Source organism: Colletotrichum jinshuiense, chromosome 4 (assembly GCF_051148585.1).
Source record: "Colletotrichum jinshuiense chromosome 4, complete sequence".
In the NCBI taxonomy this organism is placed as follows: Eukaryota; Fungi; Ascomycota; class Sordariomycetes; order Glomerellales; family Glomerellaceae; genus Colletotrichum; species Colletotrichum jinshuiense.
In genome coordinates, this window is record NC_139311.1 from 85825 (window position 1) to 99257 (window position 13433).

A 13433-nucleotide genomic window follows, 5' to 3' on the forward strand; every position below is an offset into this window, starting at 1 on the left:
ATTAGGCCTTTGCACCACGGAGGATCAGAGAACATATAACTAATGAATCAAAAGAAAGTATAACTCATCTGAGACAACATAGTGCAGAATGCGTAAATTGTCCGCACAGCACTGCTTCTATGTCCTCAACCTAATGCTCACAACCCGAAATACACTTTATTGATGTGGAGAGTTTTTAACGTGAAATCTCACCATACTACTAATTCACAGCATAGCTTGGGTACGACTTTCCCAACCTAACTTGTTTTCTTACATTGCCTAAATCAACACTTGGTCACAATTCTGCAAAGCCATCGTTCATCTACTGAATAGAAGGGCATAATATTAGGTACTTACACCAGATAGGAGACCATTACATCCCAAATCGGATACAACAAGTATCCATTTTGTTCATATTTTTGTAGACGAATAGATATGATACGGCTTGATTTTTTTTTATTTTTTATTTTTACCCAAGTATGTCTAAAAGTCAAAGTGATGATTGAAGTCAATGTTCAAATACGAGAAGTCAATTCGATTCATATTGGTCCCAAGTACATACTTAAAATCTCACAAAGTTCCTTTTAAGCACGAAACTCTAGTAACTGTCTAGTTCTCCAGCTAAACACAGCCTTACGGCATCTTCACTCGCCTTGTCCAGATCTTCTTTTGGCAGACCCAGTGCTTCGTTCGCCAGCCCATGCTTGTTCTCAACATCGCCGTCACCCGAGGGAAAGAAGATTCGTGTGTACATCAGTCTTGAAAATCCGCTCCTATCGCCAGATCTTAGCGCCTCATGGCCGGCCTTCCATCTCTCCTTCGAGTCAACCTGCGTTATGGTCCAATCCTTGTCTGTTGTGTTTGTTACGCGCTTAGCACTTTCGAACATTTCGCGCTGGGAAACCAAAAAGCTTGAGATGTAGAACACATCATTAGCCCAATTTTGGATGGATGGAGATGTGTCGTTCTCGTCCTCGGGCAACCATTTGAGTTTGAGGAAGGCGGCGAGGCCACGACCACACTGGGCCCAGGTTGACGTGTTGATCCTCACGTTGCCATCGTCGAACAGAACCAGCGACTTATTCTTGATGTCAAATCCGTAGCGATCAGGCGGCCCCCCTAGACTAAACTCGTACCAGAAGCCGCAAGACATGATGATCCAATCGCTGACACTGAGCTTCTCAATCTCTTTCACTGCATCTCGAAACACGGTGCCGAGAAGCGTGTCATTCATCAGCGAGTCGTTCTTTGGGTCGGGGCCCCAAGAGTTGGGCATGACATAGCTAACCCCAGCTTTGGCCGCCGCTCTAATAAGCTTGATTTGCGTGTCTTGGTGAGCGGTGTTTTTCAAGGTGATGATCAGATACTGTTGCCCCTTGAGAGCTTGAACGATTGAGCTCTCGTCGTCATAGTTGACCTTGGCAGTGATGACGCCCTCCGGTAGCTTGGAGTCACTATTATGGCGAGTGATGGCCGTCACTTTATGCTTCCCACCCTTGAGTAGCTCCTGAGTGACGAACTTGCCCAAAGTTCCTGAAGCCTAAACAGTCGTTAGTCAAGTTTCTCAATTGATTCTCCCCTAATTGCTTGTCTAGCATCCACTTACGCCGACGATGGCGACTTTTTCGATACGGTTCACGAATCCAGCGGGCTGGTCCTTGGCGTACTTGAGAACTTTCGGGGCCATCATGAAATGTTTCCTTAAGATACCACTTTCCTTGCGTTTGATGTAAAAAGGTGTCAGAAGAAGCTGAGTGTCTTTTAAAACAATGTTGCGAGTGGGGAAGATGGTTCGATTATCAGCGACAAAAAATCAACACTATTTTGTGTAGGGCAGCGCTGTCTTTTTATACAACCCTTTGTGTTGAATTGCGGCGTCTAAGTTGACTCTCCAAAGCTTCGTAAATACGCCAAAGTCATTGGAACAAATTACCCATTGAGGAAAGGGGCGTCCAATTGAAAAATAGTGCAAGACCTAGACCGAACCTAGACGCGAGTAACACCGACGCCAGATTATGATAACTAACTCTAGACTTCCTTCTCGTTGGGTTCCGCCTGCCATAATCCCCGGAGTTAAGTTAACACCGCCAGCTTGCAATCATGTTTCTGCGTATGCCCAGGACTATGTCTTCCGTAGGGACAGCGGTGTTAGGGTAATTGATTGTGCGTAGTTTTGATCGGCCAAAGCGAACGAACTTGGGGGAATTGCATGGTTGGTCGGTATGATCTGGCAATGACGTTTACATTCCCCCCTGCATGCAAAGCGCGTGCATGCAAAGCTAGACCGTAGGGGATGTCGCGGAGCTTAGATGCATCGCTGTCTGATGTGGGCTAGGCCTTCGGAAACACGTATTTCCTAATCAGGAAGTTTCTTCTCCGAGGTTTCTTTGTCGCACTCAGCGAAGCGCCTTTGCGGACTTAATTACGATAAGCCCATACGACAATTCTAGGAGGGGGGGCTGTACTCTTATATCTGCAGTAGCTTTTGTTACCAAAGTTCTTTTTCTCTGATGGAGGTTTTTCTTCACAGCACTGCCGGTCATACACGAAACCTCGATGCAGATGCAGTGGGTTAAGGCATTGTAGCAGCTCTCGCTGATTACTAGATGCATATTCAACGGGGTGGAGCTGGGCCCGAGTCTAAGTTTCATTATCAAAAGCATCATCCTCTTCAAGTTGAAGCAAATGTGCCAGAACCCAGTCCTGATCATTTGCATATGGGTCTTTATAGTTGCCATTCCGGCCATTGACCGAAAGGGGGTAGATGTATGCGCACGATGCCCTTCCATCTGTTTCAAACAGGGCAAGGTTGTTGCGAATAATCCCGTCCGCAACCCTCAAGAAGGATTGGCCCTCGCTGTTACTCCCCAGGCCCTTTCCGTAATGGTGCAGTGCAATGGCATTCAACGTGCTCCAATGGTGAGGAAACGTGTCACCCCACATCCGGTCTTTGCCGAACCAGAACCCGTCCCAGTGCCGAATGGACACATCGTGAAGACGGTAGTCGGGCTGCTTTCCTGCAAACCGCAGCAAAGTGTCAAGATGTAGCTTACCTGCTTCCAGCCACTTCTCGTCTCCGGTGTACCTCCACAACTCGAGCAACATCACGGCAGCGGGAGCCACGATGGACTGTTCGAAGTTGACTTCGAACTCGGGATAGTCTAGACCTCTCTCCGCAATCTTTTCTCCGTGGGCAATGAAGAGGTTCTTGGCCCGCTCAAGCCATTCTATATTCCCATGCTTTTCGAGTGCCCGGAGACTTTCGAGAATGGGGAGTCCGATAGCATAAAGCCCCGAACCGCCCTCCGAGTAGAAGTTTTCCAGCGTCAACATGAATCTCTCAAGAGGCGTCTTCTCGGCGACCTTTCCGGTCAAGTTGAGGCCAACACCCGCAACCGCGATGTGGAACTGCAGAACCCAGGGCCAGTTGTATAATCTTTTCTTGCTGTCATCCATCCCAATCGGCCTGTCTCTCACAAACCCGTTCTGTTCTTGCAGCTTGGTCGAGACGAACGTGTAGTACTTTTCAAGCGACTCTCGGACTTGAACGTTATCGGGGTTCTTCTTCAGCCAGCGCGCCATAAGAATTCCCATGCCGACCCTCTCGCGTCCGGGGTTGCGGTCAGAGGACGTTTCCCAGGTTGCGATGACGCCAGGCTGGTTGTCGAAAACTCGATATGCCCCCTCGGCCGGTGTGTTTGGGGTGAGATCCTGCTGCTTCGTGATGATGAACTTGGTTCGGCTGTCGATGATGTCGTTATATACGGGTACAGTGTTCAGGTAGACGGTCGAGTTTCCGCCGGTGTCGGGGGATATGGTGAGTGTCGTTCGTCCTGGCTTACCCGGTTCAAAGCTGTAACTGCAGCCCTCCTCATCACAACCGACTGCTTCGCCGTTGACTTTGGTGTTGGAATTGACAGATGCGCCGCTCAACTCAAAGAACACAGTCTCGCCCTGGATGAGCGTAAATGAGTCGGCGGCGACGTGTATGAACTGTTCAGATCGGGCGGCAGCTTGCTCGAAGAAGCTGTCCCAGTCGGTATGCCAGAAGAACGTCCACTCCAGCGTACTCGACTCCCCCGGCTGTAGTGTTGGAATCGTGGGGTGTAACAAGAACACACCTCGTGTATTTGATAGCGTTGTGGGATCACGCGACTCAATACTGTAGCCAGTCAAACCGCCCTTGGTGACGACGAGTCCCAGATTGCGGTACTTTCCTCCCATTTGGTCCAGCTTGATCCAAGAAGAGCTTCCTCCGTTGGCCCAGATATGAGCATGCGAGCGTGCCTCGATACAATCCGTTGTGTTCGTGTAGTGGTCGTTGAAAGGCGTGTAGATGGCGAAGGATGTTGCTCCGTTGCCGGCGAGGTTCAGCACCTCTGGTCCCTTGTTCCTGAAAGTGTAAGTTTCGGTGAATGACTGATCTCCATCACTGACTTTCCGACTGACGAGGATCTCCAGAGGACTGAGATTGTAAACCGCATCGACAGTGTTCTCGCGTTTCGAGATGGTTGGAAAATTCCAAAATCCGCGGTGAAGCGAGTCCTCTCCAAGATCAGCATACCCCAGCCCCCATCGGCTCCCAGTGGGTAGCCACGGCGCGTTTGAGCCGGTGCTAATCCAGTTCATCGCGTTTTTGGAGCGAGGATCAGTAAGCTTGTCAATGGCTCCGGTCTTGTCGTTGATGTTGATGCGGAAATCCTGGCTTGCGAGGTCGGCTCCGGCGACGAGGAGCGCCCCGAAGGCACTGAGGAAAGCAAACTTCATTTTAGCTCGTGGTTGGACCCCCTTGCCGTTTTTTCCCTCATATCGACTCTTCCTGTTTGTAAGTCCAATACTTGTACTCCATCTCAAGTGAGCATCTCGCATGGTGATCCCCCGAATGTCTGGTGCGGTGAATGCAATGTGAACAAGGGAATATGTACCCCGCTTGCACATCACCCGCGTCTCCGCATTTTCACAGCAAGATCGACAGGTTCGCATAGTAATTCAGTTTGTTGTCGTCCTAATTTCACGCGAATGTAACGGCATGCAACACATTCCGAGCCAATTCGTCCGGGCCCGAACTCGGTAACCATAGATGTACAGGTGGGTTTCCTGCGGCTCAAGATCCAGCAATCCACGCACCTAGACTGCAGCGTAACTTCGGAAGGTATATGTCCGGTGTCTTGGCTGACATGTTTCATGAAGGATTTCTATGATTAGCCAAGAAAATATCCGGGTTGTAAAAATAAAACAAGGTCAATTAACTGGAACGGAAGTTGAAGTTCTGAACAGGATAGGAGTACTATCAAAAAATCGACAAGAGATACATCCGAAACACAATGAGCACAGTTGACGCGATAATTTTGAGCAAAAGTGACATTGCTGAGTTACTGGACTGGGTAAGGCCAGTTTCAACCGATCACCCCACAAACGTGGCTGGTTCGCCCTGCTTGCGAGTGGCATATGTTTCTACAAGAAGCAAAACTATATACACGAAGGGGTTCTTGTGCCTCTTGTACGGAAGCGTCAGGCTTATTCGGTCAAGTCATCTTCGGCGATGGTGATGGAGTCAATGGTCCAGGTAATTCCGTTGTCCTTGGTCTGCCACTCGGTGTGGGTGGCGTTGGTGTAAAAGATCAGGCTTTCCAAGTCCGTGACTGCCTTGTTGAACACAAGGGTGATGTTGGTATAGCTGTAGGCGGGAAGAGTGCCGCAACCGTCACCGTAGCATTCGTTGCCAGAGTAGAACACGGCGGGACGCATGCCCTTGGCTGTAATAACTGGTCAGCACAGGCCCCTATCCACCCGAGTGTACGTCAAGCGGGACTTACAGTCGGACTCTGAAGAGATCAGGTCGCCGTTCTGCCAGACCTTTTGGTCAATCATGTCGGTGGAGGAGTTGAGGGAGACTAGAGCCGTGTCAGCAAAACCCAGTTCGCCGGACTTGGGGGGGTGCAGTCGCATACTTTCAAATTCCAGAGTCGCCTCCTTGTTGACCTTGACATACGGCTGTCCGATCTGCCCGCTGGGGGTGTAGGTGCTGGCAGCAGCGCACCACTGCGTGTTGGGAGCGTCGCATCCCCAGACGGAGTTGTCGGGGCCCCAGTTGAGAAGGGGCTGGACAAAGTTCATGTCGAGCACATCGCCGTTGTTGGGGTTGTCCTGGACGCCAATCCAGAGCGAGAGCCACCGCTGCGCCTCGTCCGTCTTCACCCAGTTGGTAGGCGGGTTGGGGACCTCCATGTTGTAAGTGGCCTTCGTGATGTACTGGCCGCCAGTGGTGGGCCCAAGGTAGAACATGTTGCCATACTCATAGTTGGGGTAAATGTCGGCCCTCGCTCCCAAAGCCAGGGAAGCGGCCGCGGCAAGAATGGAATTGCGCATGATGAAGAGAGTGTCGGGTGAGAATAAATAAATAAAAACGAGTGTAGGGAGATCCTGTCTCTGGAGTTGCTTATGGCTCGAATACTGAAAAAGAGAGAGTGAAGCAGCCAAGCATCGTGAAAGATCGTTGCCAAGCCCCATGCGTTTGCTTTTGTAAGTCTGTAAATCTTCATTTAGTCGATACCAACCCTGGTTGAAACATTCCATAACGGAGGCGTGCGTTCCCCTATCGTGGGTCGATCCCGCACACGGAGAAATTAGTCCAACCCACCCGGGTAGATCGGCATCCAGCGCAACGGTATGTGGCGGGATGATATATATGAGATCGCCCATTAGTTTCCTCGCGCAGCGGCTTCAACTCATTACCGTCTCTGCTCATGTGGAATCCCCGATGATCCAATTGGCAAGATAGAACTCCCCCTGCCCACTGAATGCCCACTGATGAGCTCATTGGCTGTTACGACGTTGAGAGCGTGATCCCGAAACTCTAACTTTACAGCTAGTGTGCTGCAGGAGATTGCACATCATCCCATATACCTAGGTCTTGAGTCATCGTCATTGGCTTCGTCGAGCTTTCCAAATAGCCGAGAACGTGTTGCAAGTTGCTAGTTCAAGCTTTCGATTAAGCGCGCATACTACCAACTCAACTCAGACCCACCCAAGTTTCACCAGAGCATTGAAGCACCAGGATAAAAAGAGCCCCTTGATGTACTAGTCTCTGTAGGGCGAAGCCTCTAAATAATTTGTATAGGGTAATGAGACCATTCCAACATGTATATTAATTGGACGGGCTAGCGGCAGGAAAGCAGGCTATATGCCTGCTCGTTGGGAACCGTGGCCAGTTAAAAATGCGTGTTCGCAAAAACGTCATCGCGCTTATTTGATTCGCATTATATAATTATATACTACCATGGCATCTTTCAGTCACATTGAAAACCGCGTTGGCGAGTGAGTTCAACTTAGAGGACCTGGTTCCAGGCCTATTCGGAACTTGGTGCCGGCTTCCTTCCGTAAATTGAGTAACTATCGCCAGTCAGCAACAAGCCTCGGTCGAAAATCAAAATGCGACAGCTTGACAACAGTCAAATGCGCAGAGGGTCGGTTACTTACACAGGCCAATAGGCATGGATCCTCTGGTCCTTCATCTCGTTTCTCACATCAATCAGGAAGACCTGAACTTCCTCTTTCGTCCAGTTGAGACCTTTGGTAAAGGTAGGCATGGTCCAGCCCTCGATTCCCTGAAGATAGTTCTCAAGCGACCATATTCCCAAGGTTTTGTAGTGAGGGTCTCTGGGCCACGCGTTCATCGGCCACTTGTTCTTGGTCAATACGACATCGACGAACCCGACTTCTGTCATGATTTCGGCCAGGTCCGGGATGCTCGCGAATGGACGTCCAAAAATGGTGCAGGCCTTCTGTACAAACTCGCAGCTTCTGACAATTGCGGCATCCGGCTTCAGGGTACCGTCGTCAGACTGAGGAAAGAGGTCCGCTTCCTGCAGTTCGAGATATCCGTCGGTTGTAAGGTTACTGTTGATCTTGTTAAAGGCAGATCACCGGCAGGGCAAGTCACGGAACTCACTCAAAGCACTGTTGAATGTAGGCCTTCCAGTTGCCGATACTCGATGTCATCATTCTGCTGTGGATGTAGTCGAATGGCTTGCTGTACGTCCAGGTCTCGTCGATGTCATCAATCTCAAACAACACGTTGGGGGGGACGCTGGTAAAAACAGATTAGCCAAAACCAAAGGGGATGGGTTGCCGAATGCTTCACAATTCTGCCTGGGGGGGAACAATGTCTACCCCGATGACCTAGGAAATATTTATGAGTCTTGACCTAATCGACAAGGGAGGCATCTGGATTTACCTCGGCCTCGGGATGCTCATCGCCAAAATCGATGGCCCAGAGTCCTGTGCCTGTTCCCAAGTCAAGAACGCGCTTGACTTTAGACCCTTCCATGTTGGGCGGGGCCAGACCCAACTTGTTCCTGAAAGACAGAAGACATAGCCAGTGCTGGAGATCTAACAAAAACGTATGAGTTTAAATGAAATCGAAAGTGGAAAGGGACATTGGCCGAGATAGCTAAACCGACTTGGCACAGAGGGGATGAACTTACCGAGTCTGTCGTTCTCCCTCTCGTCAACGGGGTAGTGATATTCTTGGTTTTGTGAGAATCGGTGTTCAATCAAAGCGTGCAAGTCAAGGACCGACGACTTACTGTCCTCTCTGTACTTCTGGTATGTACGTCCGTGTTCAACTCGGAAGTTGTAGACCGAGCTGGCTATGCTACTGTTCGAAGACGCGACGCTCTGACGAAACCCAAGAGACAAAGGTTAGGTAACCAATCCAGACTGCAAAACAAACGACGGCCTTGCACTTACACTTCCAAGGTCCGAAGACGAGTCGTCTATGACCTATTGAGGCGCTTGCAAGGTTAACACAGTGCATTACTTGGATGGAGATGCATGCGAGTGGGCACGCCAGCGTAACCCACCTCATCGGGGGCAATGCGGGCCTCAGCGAAAGTCTGCACGTTGGTCTCCTGCTCATTTGGCGGGCTACCTGGCGTGTCGTTGGTTGCGGACATTTTGGGTGGCTCTCGAGGCGAAACGTTTTGTCACTTGTCTGGCAATCCCCACGTTGCATGGAGAAACGGTTGACGAAATGTGACCCTTTATCTGTTTGGTGAAAATGCGCGTTACCCCTCTCCTTGGAAGGATTCGTCCAATTTCTTCATGCATGCCGGTGGCAATGATGTGGTCTGCAGGCCACATGGGCTCCAACTTCCTATATAAGAGCCACTCCGCCGCCTGTACGAACAAAAACAGGCCACGTTCCGGCCGACAGCCCTGAAGGTGGCTTACTGTTATCGTATTCTATTGGCTCGCGGTACCAGCCTCGCAGTTAGCCGAGCCGGGGATGCAACCCATTGCATGGACTCGAAGAATAGCGCGAAAATAGAGACCAGAGTTCTTCGAGATCGTATGGTCAGCATTGCTTGCTGGGTTATCTCCGTTGCAGATAATGATGGGAATCATTGATGATATCTAGTTTTCTCTTTTCCCGCAAAAGCGCATCTTGAGTTTGTCGCAGCATCCGGGTCGAATAGGTGACAACCCGCCGCATATAATAAGGCCAATCATGTTGCTTTCCTGGGTTTGACCATAGCTCGCTATTGCGGCTTGGGGTCGAGTGATTGCTTCAAATACTATAGAACTTTGCCAGAATTGCCATTTAGGGAGAGCAGGACCACATTTAGAGACCATTACATGTGACACAGGCTGCTTGTAGATGTGCTCGCAATGCCATCCACACAACCATTGGCTCGTGATTAAAACGATCGTCAAAGGTTTTGGAGGGCTGTAAACTCCGCGTGATAGTTATTGATAGTGTTTCTTTCGTCTTTTATCTTTATCTTTATCTTGTCAATTATGCAGTGTTTTCCCAAGACCGGCTGGCAAAAACAGAGAAATGTTGAGCTAATGCCTCAGCCGCTCTGAGGTCCGTCCAAGGGGCTGACGGTCGGGTCCCAGCAGACCGGGGCGTACTCATCAGTCTCCAAAGACTTGAGGTCCTCGTCAGACAGCTGGAAGTCGTAGATCTTTGTGTTATCAAGAATTCTGGCCGGGGTGACGCTCTTGGGCAGGGGGATGTAGCCCTTTTGCAAACTCCATCGCAAAAGGACCTGAGCCTCGGACTTGCCATGCTTCTCAGCCAAAGCCTTGAGGTTCTTCTCGCCCCATCGCTCGCCTCTGACCAACGGGCTGTAGGCCTCGATGGCGACGTTGCGCTTCTGCAGCCACTGGACAATGTCGTTTCTTGCGCACCACGGGTGAATCTCGTACTGTGCGACGTTGATCGCACCTCCCTTGCCCGGTCCGCCGCGCTCGGCCTCAAGCTCCTTGATGTGCGTCTCAAGTTCATCAAGATGGTGCACGCCGTAGTTGCTGACACCAATGGATCGCACCTTGCCAGCCTCCTGCGCTTCGACGAGGGCCTTCCAGGCACCCTTGCGGCCGGCCGAGCCACCGTAAGGGCAGTGAAGAAGCATCAAGTCGATGTACTCAAGGCCCGTCTCTTTCAACGTCTTCTCGACTTGGTCCTTGGCGCCATCGTAGTGGATAAAGCGGACCTTGGAGGTAAAGAAGATGTCGGACCGAGGGACGTCCTTCGCATTTCGGATGGCATTTCCGGCGCCGGCCTCGTTCTTGTATGAGGCAGCTGAGTCAACCTGGTGTTGGGGGTCAGCAGGAGAGCAGTGAAAGTGGCTTGAATGAATCTCTCACATGGCGATAGCCAACTTTCAGCGCCTCGGTGGTCACCTCCTCGGCCTGTTCAGGGGGACTGTCGACGTTGGCATTGATGATGGTCAGGAGGGCTGCAGAATAATAACTCACGTCTTCCAGAGCTGTGAGGCTGTCAGCAACATTGTCACAATAATCGCGCAGGGGAGAGGTGAGACGTACGCCGTATCCCAGCACCGGGATTTCATATCCGCTGTTGAGCTTCTGCTTGGACTGGAGAGTCAGGGAGGCCGCCATTGTGTGGAGGTTCTGTGTTGCGATCGTGGACTGTCGTGCGGAGAGTTGTCCCTGAGAGTGATGTGGTTTGAAGGAGCAGTGCGGTCGTCGGATTGCGTTTCCGCTCCTAGGAAACAGCTTTCCGAATGAGGCCATTAGTCAGGAGGAGTAATTCCCCGCCATTGCATCTTTTGGTTGCTGCACGTTCGGCGTTGCTATGCCGAGCTGTCGCGCGCTCAATCGCACTTAACCAAGACTCACGAATCGCGTTACAGTTGGCCAGCGCGCGGCCAGACGCCTGGGGGGCGTGTTTACGTCATACGAGGGGGAGGGGCAATAGGCCATTCCAGCCCTGGAAATTGTTTTTTTACCCCGCCATTGCTGCCGCCCCGCCATCGCCCGTCATCACTGAAGCTCCTCTTGATACGCTGTAATTCCCGGCATTATTTTGTTTTGTTGCATATTCTGATTTCATTCCTTTCATATAATCGTTTCTTCGTCTGCGTCCGCCGCTGCAACTGCTCCGTCATTGTCCTCGTCGTCGTCTAAATCGTGGATAGGATACGATAGGATGGCGGCAACGCTGCCCAACATGTCGAGCCTTTGACCGCTTTCATGGTCGCTGCTTAGGATTCTGACCTCGCCACCGTCCGCCTTGACCTTGTCCACCAGCGCCACGTACTTTTTCCTTGTTGGGATGTCGGAGCTGCGAAACAGAGAGTTGTTCATGATAAGGACGCCACCACCAGGGCCGATGGCACCTTCGTTGACGGCTTTGGCCACCGCCGACGCTCCGTACCACGCCCGCCCATCCTCCAGCCGGAGTCTATCGAAAAACTGGTCCATAAGCTTCGTCTCCTTTGTGAACTTGAAGTCCTTCAGCTTGTTGCCCATCTCGGGGCTCTTGAGAACCTCGTTGAGGCTGTGGACATGACCCGAGTTTGTATGTATGACGATGGCCTCCTTGGCAATCCCCGACAGCTTCTTGTCCGACTTGTCCCTCCCCTCGTCCGTGATGTACTTTTTGAAATCGGCGGCGACAAATCCCGGGCTCGCGAGCAGCAGCGGTCGCGGCTTGTCGAAGTTGACGGTTCGGAGAAGTGCGGTCAGGGTCTTGTCGAAGAAGCGCCTCATGCCCTGGGAGGTCTCGGAGGCGGCGCTCCGCTTTTTCGGTATGATGCTCTCGATGCGCTGCTTGACGACAGTGCGGAACTGGCTGATGAGACAAATGTTGGCGATACCCTCCTGCATGACGATGGCGGCCATGGCGCCATCTTTGTCGTCCGAAAGACTCTCGGACAGCGTTTCCTTTGCAACCGAATCCCAGCCTTCGGGTTTGCTTATCGTGAAGGGGCGAGCGACCTCGAGGTCAAGGGTGTGATATTGGCCCATGCTGACGTAGGCATTTTCGGATTTGACGGTGCCGCTGACCTGGAGCTGGCCGACGAGGGGGTCGAAGAAGGTGCCCTTGACCTGGATGGCGAGGACGGTGTGGACTCGCTCGGAAATGGTGCTTCCTGTCTTGGTCTCCTGCACGACCTTTCTCACGGCATGCGCCATGACGAGATCGCCGGGACTGATGAGGTTGTAGGCGTGCCACTGTTTCACGGTCAGCGGGCTGCTTGGGTCGGTCGCGGGCGCGCGCGCAAAGAAGAGTCATGAGGAACAGGAAAAACATCAGGCAACTGCACTTACCATGTCTTCTGAGTCCTCCGGCAGAAGGGTGACGGCATCTTCGCCGATTTCCAGCGACGACTTTGTAGGAACGAGCTTCATGTTCGTCGGTTGTGCTATCTGAGCATGCTCTGTAGTTTAGGGGGGGGTTGAAGTTAAGTCTGGGAGAAGTTTGGATCGCAACAAAAAGTGGTTTGCCGCCGTTTGAAAATATCTCGACGCAGATTGGTAGACCAGCGCTGACCGCTGGCGGGGGGGGGTGTGACGCTGCCATTTCACTTGTCCAGCAACCAGGGCCAGCCTGCAGCAGCTGCGCCCACTGAATAACACTCTAATTATCTCCACAGAGTGACGCGAAGTTGGGCCTTATCATTATCTCCGATGCATTTCTTATCGGGATGTGACGATAAAGATAGCGATAAGAGATAAGGATACGGTACCTAGGTATTTGGGCAAACAGAGGATCAGAGAGAGAGAGACACGCACATACAGAGACATGTAGAGGAACGCTTCACGCCACAGTCAGCCAGTCCCAATTCCAAGGTTTCACACAATGAATGACATGAATCCCCGGCGCCTCAGACAAGTTTAGAGCTGGTTTTGTTGCAAAGGACTCTCTCTCGTCTGAAGTCAACCGGTTCCCCGTTTCGGCTGGATCAGGAATCGCCTCAGTTGCCTCGGGCTCACGGACTTGAGCGCTGTCGTCGCCAACTAGTTCCCGTAGCTTTATCGGCCAAGTGATCGCCCGGCTTAAGCTTCTGAAGGCTGTGTCCGGGCACCGTCGCGCGAGAGTAAATCGACGTCATCAAGGGTCGTCATTGTATCACGTAGCCACTCCTCAATGTCTACTTCATTGATGCTCCATCGGCGCATAATCCTACGTGGCCAGG

General features: G+C 51.5%; 6 protein-coding genes across 6 annotated transcripts; all 6 read right to left on the reverse strand.

The window, feature by feature from the left end:
* Positions 1-577: 577 nt before the first annotated feature.
* Positions 578-1666, reverse strand: EsH8_IV_000021 (uncharacterized protein; the record flags this gene model as incomplete). The annotated part of the gene is made up of 2 exons (XM_083264911.1): positions 578-1519; positions 1586-1666. 2 exons carry the CDS (start codon positions 1664-1666, stop codon positions 578-580), a joined length of 1023 nt encoding a protein of 340 aa, XP_083123806.1.
* Positions 1667-2619: 953 nt separating this feature from the next.
* Positions 2620-4746, reverse strand: EsH8_IV_000022 (uncharacterized protein; the record flags this gene model as incomplete). Its single annotated transcript, XM_083264912.1, has 1 exon — positions 2620-4746. The coding sequence occupies one exon, from the start codon at positions 4744-4746 to the stop codon at positions 2620-2622; it is 2127 nt and encodes a 708-aa protein (XP_083123807.1).
* A 750-nt stretch (positions 4747-5496) lies between these two features.
* Positions 5497-6348, reverse strand: EsH8_IV_000023 (uncharacterized protein; the record flags this gene model as incomplete). Its single annotated transcript, XM_083264913.1, has 3 exons — positions 5497-5735; positions 5796-5873; positions 5931-6348. The coding sequence occupies 3 exons, from the start codon at positions 6346-6348 to the stop codon at positions 5497-5499; spliced, it is 735 nt and encodes a 244-aa protein (XP_083123808.1).
* Positions 6349-7328: 980 nt separating this feature from the next.
* On the reverse strand, positions 7329-8936 carry EsH8_IV_000024 (class I SAM-dependent methyltransferase; the record flags this gene model as incomplete). Its single annotated transcript, XM_083264914.1, has 9 exons — positions 7329-7371; positions 7459-7878; positions 7931-8068; positions 8123-8160; positions 8216-8370; positions 8466-8507; positions 8568-8658; positions 8731-8763; positions 8844-8936. 9 exons carry the CDS (start codon positions 8934-8936, stop codon positions 7329-7331), a joined length of 1053 nt encoding a protein of 350 aa, XP_083123809.1.
* Positions 8937-9836: 900 nt separating this feature from the next.
* On the reverse strand, positions 9837-11025 carry EsH8_IV_000025 (aldo/keto reductase family protein; the record flags this gene model as incomplete). The annotated part of the gene is made up of 4 exons (XM_083264915.1): positions 9837-10580; positions 10636-10693; positions 10747-10757; positions 10816-11025. 4 exons carry the CDS (start codon positions 11023-11025, stop codon positions 9837-9839), a joined length of 1023 nt encoding a protein of 340 aa, XP_083123810.1.
* A 324-nt stretch (positions 11026-11349) lies between these two features.
* On the reverse strand, positions 11350-12645 carry EsH8_IV_000026 (uncharacterized protein; the record flags this gene model as incomplete). Its single annotated transcript, XM_083264916.1, has 2 exons — positions 11350-12468; positions 12565-12645. 2 exons carry the CDS (start codon positions 12643-12645, stop codon positions 11350-11352), a joined length of 1200 nt encoding a protein of 399 aa, XP_083123811.1.
* Between the last annotated feature and the right edge of the window lie 788 nt (positions 12646-13433).